Raw genomic sequence first — 9859 nt, 5'->3', positions numbered from 1 at the left:
GGATGGCATCGAAGCCCCCTCATGCCCCAGGTACCCCCCCCCGGGGATGCTGGATCTGTGCAAGAGGAGCGGGATGTGGGACTCCCCCGTTCCTGGAAGGCAAAGGGGAGCCAGGGTGGGGGGCAGCGGAGGTGGGGGGGGAGGAAGGAAATGCCTCTTTGAGCGCTGCCTCTCCAAGTGAAGTGCTTGCAGGAAGCTTTGCCGAGAGCAGCCTCAAGTGTGTTTGCTTTAAACAGCTGCTTCCCAACCCTCTGCAGAGATTTCGGGGGGCCCCGCCACCAGCAAAGGGGTCCCGTGCCTGGAGCCCCTGGCCCCGGGGATGCCGGGGGGCTGCGGGTGGGCTGGGGGTAGGAAGGCCGGATCCATCCCTCTGCCCTCGCGGCCTTGAGCTCCGGCGTGGATCAACAGGAAAGCACGGCGGGCCGGGAGCCTGACCCCGAGCCCTCACCCACCCCGCAGTCCGTGAGCGGGGGCTCCGGCAGCTTTCCCTGGGTCCCCCCCAAGGCAGAGCCCAGAGCCACCCCTATGAGCTCTGGGGACACCCCCCCCCCTCTTGCAGGGCACCAAAGCAGAGCCCCAGTGTGGGGCGCAAACAGGAGGAGACACAGCCCTGGGTCTGGGATCCAGCCTAGGAGCATCCTGGAGTCAGGATGGGGGAGGGGGAGGCTCCATCCCCCCACACACACACACACACTTCCTGCATGTCCCAGCTCCAGCAGCACCCCCCATCTCCCCCCAGTGCTCAGCCCAATGTAATAGCACTGGAGACAGATCCCCTCTCCCTCCCCACACCCCCCCCAAGATGTCCCCTCACCCCCCTCCCCATACCCCCCACCAGCTCCCACCCTTACACAGTGCTACACATCTCTGTTTATTAATAATATTAAATATACAAGCTGTTTTCTATTATTTTCTTTAAATAGACTTTAAATGACTTTGTATAAAATATTCCAACATTTCATTGTATAAAAAAAAAAAAAAAAAAAGAGGCAAAATAAATCTGACACAGCTTAAAGGCAAGTTTTCTCCCCCAGGAATGGGGTTGGCACGGGGTCAGCATCTCCTCCACGGTGCAAATTGGTGCCGAGCTGGTGGCTTACACCAGCAGCAAGTTTGGCCCCAGCCTCCCTGCTGCAGTCAGGGCTTTCCTTCTGCTTTACACCAGTCCCTTGCACTAGAAACCCCTCCTTGTGGCAGTCATAAATACACATATATATAAAAAAAAATTAATAGTAATGCTTTCTTTAAAAACAGTTTGGTTTGTCCACGTTTTCTTCCATCGTATAAAAATAATACTTCAAAACCCAAGAGCAGCGCAGGCCACGCTTCACATTTGGGGCCGGAGGGATGCTGTGGCGGGGCAGGATGCGGCCCAAGCCCGGCCTTCGGGGTATCTCCGGGGCTGGTGCATCCTAAACCGGGCTCTTCCCTAAGCCAGGGAGGGGAGCTGAGCCGAAAAGCCCCGGGGTACCCGGCTGGGGCATCTCCACGTCTTCTGTCCCCGTCGATCCAGTCCTTCCCCGGCCCCATTTCCCTTCTCTAAAGCGCAGTCACAAAAGAAATCCAGTTGCAGGCGAGGCCAGCTCGCAGCAATAACCCTGTGAGGGGGCAGGACAGGCCCCCCGTAAAATACTTCTGTGGGATAAAGACTTTCATCCGCTATATTAAAAATAAAACCCTAACGGCATGACGGCGAGCCGAGGCCAGCTCGGGCGTGGGACCAGAGCCAGATCTCCGGCGGCAGGAGGATGGGGAGCGGGACGGTGCCAAGCGTCACCCCCACGCCCGGCCCCGCGTGGGGACACGAGCACGGGTGGGCTTTAAATATTCACAGTGTGAAGGTTTAAGTTGCAAGTCGGGGCTGGGGTTGTGCAGCCCAGGGGAGTCCTGGTGACTGACACACACCCCCCCCCAACCCAGCATTCAGGATGCTCCAGCTGAAGCCTGGGGAAAGGCAGGGTGAAGCAGGAGGGGGGCAATGGGTGCTGGTCCAAACCCCGCCGTGCTGGGGTGTGAGAAGAGCCAGGAGATTGGGGGAGCTGGTCCCCTCCACCTTCAGCCAGCACTGGCCATGTCCGAGCAGGATCCACCACCCCACATCCAGCGTCTCCATCGTCCTGCTCAGCACCGCGGTGTCACATCAGCCACCGCCGCTGTCCCAGCGAAGCCCTTCGGTGACAGTCTGACGCCTTCCAGCCTTCCGCTTCCCAGGGAATCCCGCTTGGGGTGCATCCCCCCATCCTTTTGTCCCTGCCAGGGAGGGGTTTTTTTGCAGTCTCTGGCCGCCGGTGTGGGGCGAGGGAAGAGGGAGCGTCAGCATCATGGCAGGACCGTGGAGGGGCCAGTGTGTGCCCACCCTCCTTCGCACGGCAGGAGCATCCGGATCCGTCCCCCGAGCAGCTTCACATCCCGCCTTGGGCCCTGGGGAAAGGAGGAGAAAGATGAGTGGGAGCCGAGGCTCTGCCAGGGAAGGCGGGGAGAGCGGGAGAAACACATAAAAACCACAGGAAAAAATACTATATATATTAAGAAAGTGCTGGTAATGGATTAATGGGCTGCAAAACCGCACGCTGGCAGCGCTGGGGCGCAGACCTGCTCCTCTCCATGTCCTCCCACCCCATCCACCCCCTGCCAGCAGCCAAATTTCCCTGCCCGTGGCTGAGGTCAGTGCCCGTGGGGACGGTCTGGGGACTCTACACTGTCCCCAGGGGCTTGGACCGGAGCCCTGCGAGGTCCCATCCAGCCCCTGCTCACCTTAGAGGTCCCGAGTCTCCAGCTCTGGACATCCCCTCGCTCCCTGCAGCGCCCTGCAAGGGAAAGTCGGGGGGGTTTAGGGCAGGGTGGCCCAAGGCGAGGGTCCCCAAAGCCCCCCCGAGGCAGGATGGTATCACACCCACCTGCTCTCTGTCTCCTCGGGGTCGCAGTTTCCATCTTCCAGCGGCCGCTCCAGGACCTGTGTGGAGGGAGGGGGAACAGGGAGATGAGCCCTGGGAAAGGGGAGGGGGCTGCGACAGGGGGGGCTCTCACCCCCAGCGCAATGAAGGGGGGGAAGAAAATCTTGCAAATAACATCCACCCACTCTGCTCAGCACCACCACATGTCCCCTCCATCTCAAAATGATGGAGAAGGTGGGGCTCAACCCACCCGGACCAAGAGACAAGTGGGGAAACTGAGGCAGGAGAGGATGCTTGTGCCTGGGGAGGAGGCAGGGGGGTGGGGGGGCCTTACCCTGGATTTATACTTGTAGAAGAGCAGCCCTCCCATGGCCAGCAAGACGGCCACCACGCTGGCCACCGTGATGTATATCAGGGGCTCCCGGTGGCCCTCCCTGACGGCCGGCTCCCTCCCGCGCTGCTCTGCGCTCAGAACAAAGCCAGAGTCAAAGCTGGGACCAGCCCCACCATCCTCGGGCTCCCGCAGCCGGCTCAGCCCCCAGCCTCGCACCCTCGCCCCGTCCCCGGGGCCACCCGGTGCTCGGCCCCGCATCTCCGGGGCCATCCTGGAGAAACGGAGCTGCGTGACGGGCTCGGACGCCTCGGCAGGACGGATCCTGGCTCCGCCGCCGCCTGCTGAGCCGGCGCTGGGGGATGCTGCCGGCGTGGTGGTCCTGAACCCGCTGGAATGGTCCGGGAGGATGGAGGCTCCCTGCTTCTGGGCCGGATCCTGTGGCGAGTGGCCGGCCACCGTTTCAGTGCCCCTGTCCACCAGCTCTCCATCCCCACGCAGGATGGGGACGTCCACCGCTGCCAGGTTAAGGGTCCCGGCCGGATCCAGGAGGGCTTCGGCGCTGTCGGCTGGAGCTGTCTGCTGCATCGCGGGGGACGGCACCGACACCGTGTCACCTACCCCGGCACCCAGGACCTCCTCGGTCCCCGAGCCGCCGTCCGTGCTACTGGGGGGCTGAGACGGGGCATCTAAGTCAGCGAGGGTGGCATGGAGGAGACTGTAAGGGACCTGGGTGCTAGCGGGTGCCACCTCCCTGCCAGCATGGGTGACAGTGGAGAGGGAGGGCTGGGTGGCAGAAGGGAGGGCAGGGGACAGGCAATTGCAGTCGGGATCTGTCCCCACACCTGAAAGAAGCAGAGAAAAGAGATGGCCGTGGGGTCACCAGCCCCCAAGAGGGGCCGAGCCAGAAGATCTGAGGTCGGGGGCAGCATCCCCGTCCCTCCCCACAGCCCCGGGCAAGCAGGTCCGACAGCCCCCCCAAAAAAAAGTGAGAGCAAAAGTGAGGCAGGGAACAGGCAGGGAACAGGCAGGGACAGACATGGCAGCACAAAGATGACAAGCAGTGGGGAGGATGAAGCAAACCCGAGTCACCGGGTGCCCTGAGCCGGTGGCAGTGGGTTATCCACGACTTGCAGGAGCCAGACAGCCACGTTTAACATCCCCCCCCCGCACGGGGACATGGCACAGCTCTGACACACGGACAACCCCGAGAGATCTCCTCCAGGGACATGCAAACACACAGCACGGGTGCTCGCAAAAGCACGGACGGCAACACGGGGCTCTTCCACCCCGGCGGACAACGCTCTCCCCGAAGGCTTGGTCAGGGGAAACTGAGGCACGAGGCAGCTGAAGTGACACAGCCAAGGTCATGCAGCATGTCGGTGGCAGAGGGGTCCCGGCGCATCGATTTCTTTGTGTTACGCTCAGCCCGGGCGCTGGGGCTTTGAGACGGAGCCCAGCCCGATGCCTCCAGCCGGGCCGATGGAGGTGCCTCCTCATTCCCCCTCAGCATCTCTCTCTGGCCTTGTTTCCATCAGGATTCAGCCCAAATCCCACCTCCAAAGTGGGGCCAGCCCCTTCTCCCAACCCCGGCTCTCCCCAGACATAGACATAGAGCTCGCTGACACACTGCCAAGGCCACCCCATGGGGATGGCCACCAGCCGAGCGACAGAGACGGGGACCAAGGCAGACACGTGCCGTGCCCACGGCGCCCGCGTGTGCCCACGGACGAGGACACGCGGCTGTCAAGCTGCTCCATGCAGGCGAGCCCGAGCCCCCCAGCCCGGCACGGGTTTGCCGGGCAGAGGCAAAGCCTCGGTGTCTCACCTGGTGAGGCTTCGGCTTTCCTGGGTCCCAGGCAGGTCCTGCGGTAGACCTGGCTGCAATCCTTCTCGAAGGTCTCCTGCTTCTGCAGCAGCTGGTTGATGTCCTGGAAGAATTGTTTCACCAGCAGCAGCATCTCGTAGGGGGAGGTGGTGAACTCCTCGAAGCACATCTGTGAGAGCTGGAGGAAGAGCCAGGCTCAGCATTGGCTCCGTGACCGTGCAGGACAGCTGGTGCCACCACCACGGGGTACCACACTGCACCCAGGGCACGGTTTGACCCCCCCCAGCTCCCTGATGTCCATGCACATCCCATCTCTGCTCCACTTCAAGGTCCTGCCCACACGCCCACCCCAGGATGCTCTGGACTCCCCATTTCACCCAAGGATGAGGACTCAGACCCACACCCCCGCAGACCTGGCACCCCACGAGGCAGGGGACACCGTACCTTTCTCTCCTCATCATCCTCCTCCCTGATGCAGGGGTCGACGTTCTCGTCGATGCGGCTGTACATCCTGCGCACCATCTGCATCTTCTTGGCGTTGGACGAGTTCTCCTTGAACTCCGTTCGCTCCAGGATCTTGCCCAGCAGAGGAAAGGCAGCTTTCACATAGCAGACAGAGTCCTTCTGCGAGGACACAGACCACCCCCCCCCCCCCCCAAAAAAAAAGTGAGACTGGTGACTGGATGGGCAGAGGCCTGGGGGAAACTGAGGCACGGAGCCACAAAATGCCTTTCTACGGTCCCACAGGCTGCCCAGGCTCAACAGCTGCCTGGCCAGGCAGGATGGGTCCCTCCCAGGCTGCCTCCCACGAAGGGGGACAGGAGAGGGGAGACTGGGGACCCAGGGACCTTGCCCCTGTGCACCAGCGAGCCCTGGTCCCTGTCCCTTTCTGTCCCCTGGTACCCAGCAAGGAGCCACTCACCAACTGCATCTTATTGATGAACTTGAAGGAGACCCTGCCCGGGTGCTGCATTTGGGTGTCAGCCTGGAAGGAGAGAGCAGGATGTGACCCTGTGGCCCCGGGGGGTAACATAGGGGGAAGGGACAGAGGAGCTGAGATGGGCACCCCGAGGGTGTGAAGAGGTTGCCTGAGCCCCCTGAATCTGTAGGGGGGGGGGGTGGGGGGGGTGGGGTGTCTACTCCCACCTCTGCTTCATCCCACACCATCCTCCTCCTCACACAGACACTGCCCTAAGGTTGAACTTCTGGCAGGGGTGAGCCCAGGATCCCCTCTCCCATCGGGACAGCGTGCTCCCTGTATCAGGCACGCCCTGCTTCTTCCTTCTCCTCCTCCTCCTCCTCCCAGCGCCACGGCAGAGCCCAGCCCTGCTTGATTCTCCCATGATCTCCCCTGCACCGCTCGGCTCCGCTAAAGCCAGGCTGCAAAGGAGCATCCTGCCACGCAGGAGGTGGCCATGACACCGAGGTCACATATCCCCCGGCATCGCACAACGCCGGGGTCCCGCAGCCCCCTCCCCGTGCCACGACCCTTTCCGATGGGGGTGAAAACCCACCCCAAACAAGCCCCCTGCCTCCGGGCCAGCATCCCAGGCTGGGAGGGCGAGGGCTGCCAGAATTGCCGGCCGGCAATTCTGGCAGCCCTAGCCCTCCCAGCCTGGGATGCCGGCCCGGAAACAATTGCTCCATTATCCCACAGAGGCTGGAGCGAGGGCTGGCTCCTCCGCCTGTGAGAAGAGGAGAGGGCTGCAATCCCCGGCAAGGAAACCACAACTTCCTTTCAAACCTGCTCCATCCCCTTTCTCCCCCCAACCACGCACCCATTTTTAATCCCCAAGGGTTGCAAAGCAAAGGCTCCCCGGGGTTGCGGGGTGCTGGAGCTTGCAGGGACAGCTTGGGCAGAGGAAGCTGAGCTTGCACACACGATATCTGCCAGCTCCCGACACCACAGCTCAGCGCTTAAAGAGGAAGAGGTAAAGCGAGCCCCGACACAGCGGTTACACGCTGCGAGCCGGAGAGCTCGGTGCAAAGCAAGCGGCCAGCGAGGATTCAGAGGTACCGCTATCGCCTCTCGCCCGCGCGCCCCGTTCGCTGCAGCGATGGAATTTAATCTGCGACAACCGTGCAAATCCCTGCGTGCCCCCGATTCCTGTTTCTCCCCTGAACATCCGCGTGATTCCCCGCTCGGAGGTGAGCCAAGGGCCAGGGCGAGATATGGCCCCAGCAGCCGGGATGGGGCCAGGAGTTGCCTCCCCATGGGGTGGGTGCGAGCACCCGGAGCTGCCCACGGGCCACGCAGGATGAAGGCACCCATCACCCCAGCCCGGCTGGCTCCAGCACCCGGCTAGCCTGGCCGGCGGCCCCCCTCGCTGCCTGCCACCCACCCACAGCCCCATTGCCAGCCCAGCTTCCAGGCAAGCAGCTGGACTCAGGAATGCAGCCGGATTCCTCGGTTTAACCCCTGCGCAGCCGCCCGGAAAACGCCACGGCCCCGCAGCATCCATCCCCTCCACCTCCTCCTCATCGCTCCTGCACCCACCCAGCCCCACTCGTGTCCCCTTCCCGGCCACGCTCCTGCCAGCTCCCGCTTCCCCTCTTCCTCCACGTCTCTCACCGGCCCTTTTCTGCAGCCACTCTTGCCAAAGGCATGACAGCACGTCACCCCCCCGCCCCATGCCCGCTTGTGTCTCATGCCCACAGATGCTCAGCTCCTGGGTACCACCACTTTGCTGGTGGAGTTGAAAATAAGCTGATTTACTTATTTTCAGCCCTAAATAATGATGGATTTGTGCCTGTCTGGCCCTGAACAAGCCCCTGTCCCGCAGCAGAGCCGGGGAGGGCACTCACCAGCTCCTCCAGCTCGGCCAGGTGCTTCTCGGTGATGATCTGCTGGCAGTAGCTGTTCTGCTCCGTCTCATGGATGCTGCAGACCAGGAGGAGGAGGAGGGACGACAGCAGGGTGCAGCGAAGCAGACACACCTGAGCATGGCAGAGCAAAGGCTTGGAGTAGGGCTCAGCCCCCCAACGCCACCCCAAGCCCCCTGCCCTTCCCCACCACCCCCTAGAGTGGCCACCTTTGTGGTGGACAGGGCTTGACCACAGGCCAGCTGGATAACCCCACCATGGTCCTCCAACCCCAACACCCATCCTGCTATTTTTAGGAGCGCCAGGTCAGCAGGGAATTTCCCAGTCCCGGTGTGGGGACTGCATGGCCAGGACCCGGCTGGTACAAGCCCAAACACGGCTCTTGGCCACCTCCACGTTCCCCATCCAGCTCTTGTCCCCTCTCCCGCACCATCTCTCTGTCTCTCCTGCAAATCTTCTCCTCCACCCCGGCTCCAGGGAGCCGTCTGACACGCTGACCCACCCATCCCCAAAAATCCTCTTCCCACCCTCCGGACCCCCCCCAGCCTCCAGTGCCTGCACCCGCCGGGCTCTTTCCATGCAGCGGCTCTGGCGTCGCCCCAAATTCCCCTCCCAATCCCCCTGCAAAGAAACGGGGAGGCCCCAAACCATGGCGGGACCCCGGTAGGCAATGGGGCTTGTCCCAGGGCCAAGACCCCCGAGGTGAGGATAGAGCAGACCCCCGGGGTGGGTGCGTCTGAGGGCCCCCCCCCGGTGTACCGGCACTGAGAGGGTGCTTGGGTGATGGGTGGGGGGCGGAATTTCCCTTGGAGGTTGTCCAGAAATCCTCCCCTCTTGTGAAACTGCAAGATGCCGCCCGGGCCACCACCGAGACACGGCTACGGCTGGCCGGAGCCTCACCCCGCCGGGGACGAGACGGGGCTGGAGCCGGAGACGGGAACCGGGGCGGGGGATGGAGCCGAGAACCGGGGCGGGGGATGGGGCTTCACCCCGCGGGGCCGGGAGTCCGGACGGGGCTGGAGCATCACCCCACGGGGACCCCCGAAGAGGGGATCCGCCACGTCCCCCTGCACGACCGGGGAGGGGGTCCGAGGAGAACCGGGTCTGACGGAGCGGCGGGGGCTGCTCCCCGCGGGGAGCCCGCGCAGGTGGCAGCGGGCGCCGTGCCCCGGGGGGGTGGTGGTCGGGGGAGAGGGGGGTGTAGCGGGAGGGGCCGCCGTACCTTGGCTCCGAGGCGGGGCATGGGGGCTGCCGTGGGGCCGGGGCTGCGGCGGGGCCGGGCGATGCGGGCGAGGCGGCGGCGGAGCCGAGCGGGGCCGGGCTGAGCCACCGCCGCCGCCGCGCTCCCCTTTATAGCGCCGCGGCAGCATGTGGTTTATGAGAAAGGGCTGGCGAGCGGCCAGCGCCGCGGCCCGGCCCCGCTCGGCTCGGCTCGGCTCGGCTCGGCTCGGCCCCCGCGGCCAGGATCGGCCCCCTCGGAGCGGAGCGGAGCGGATCGACTCGGCTCGGCTCGGCTCGGCTCGATCGGCCCCCGCGGTTCGGATCGGCCCGGATCGGATCGGATAGGATCGGCTTAGCTCGGCTTGGCTCGGCTTGGCTCGGCTCGACTCGGCTCGATCGGCCCCCGCGGCTCGGATCGACCCGGATCGGCCCCCTCGGGTCGAGTCGGACTGGATCGGCCCGGATCGGATCGGATAGGATCGGCTTAGCTCGGCTTAGCTCGGCTTAGCTCGGCTTAGCTCGGCTCGCTCGGCCCCCGCGGCTCGGATCGACCCGGATTGGCCCCCTCGGGTCGGATCGGATCGGCTCGGCTTGGCTCAGCTCGGCTTGGCTCGGCTCGGCTTGGCTCAGCTTGGCTCGATCGGACCCTCAGCTCAGATCGGCCCCCTTGGCCCGGCTGGGCTCGAGGGGTCCCCTCTGTGCGCACCCCCCTGCTCCCCGCACCATCCCATGGACACACACCCCCCCCGGGCACACACACAC

General features: G+C 64.1%; 1 protein-coding gene across 1 annotated transcript; it reads right to left on the bottom strand.

Annotated features, from left to right (window-relative positions):
• Positions 1–858: 858 nt before the first annotated feature.
• CSF1 (colony stimulating factor 1) lies at positions 859–9196 on the bottom strand. The gene is made up of 9 exons (XM_074893779.1): positions 9099–9196; positions 7859–7990; positions 5976–6038; positions 5498–5677; positions 5054–5231; positions 3229–4070; positions 2898–2953; positions 2755–2807; positions 859–2421 (listed from the first exon to the last, which is right to left on the bottom strand). The coding sequence occupies exons 1-8, from the start codon at positions 9117–9119 to the stop codon at positions 2756–2758; spliced, it is 1524 nt and encodes a 507-aa protein (XP_074749880.1). The 5' UTR covers positions 9120–9196; the 3' UTR covers positions 859–2421; position 2755.
• Positions 9197–9859: the final 663 nt, after the last annotated feature.

This window comes from Strix uralensis, chromosome 24 (assembly GCF_047716275.1).
Source record: "Strix uralensis isolate ZFMK-TIS-50842 chromosome 24, bStrUra1, whole genome shotgun sequence".
NCBI lineage: Eukaryota > Metazoa > Chordata > Aves > Strigiformes > Strigidae > Strix > Strix uralensis.
Note: the sequence above shows the minus strand (reverse complement) of the source record. Positions and strands in the feature narration are given on the sequence as shown.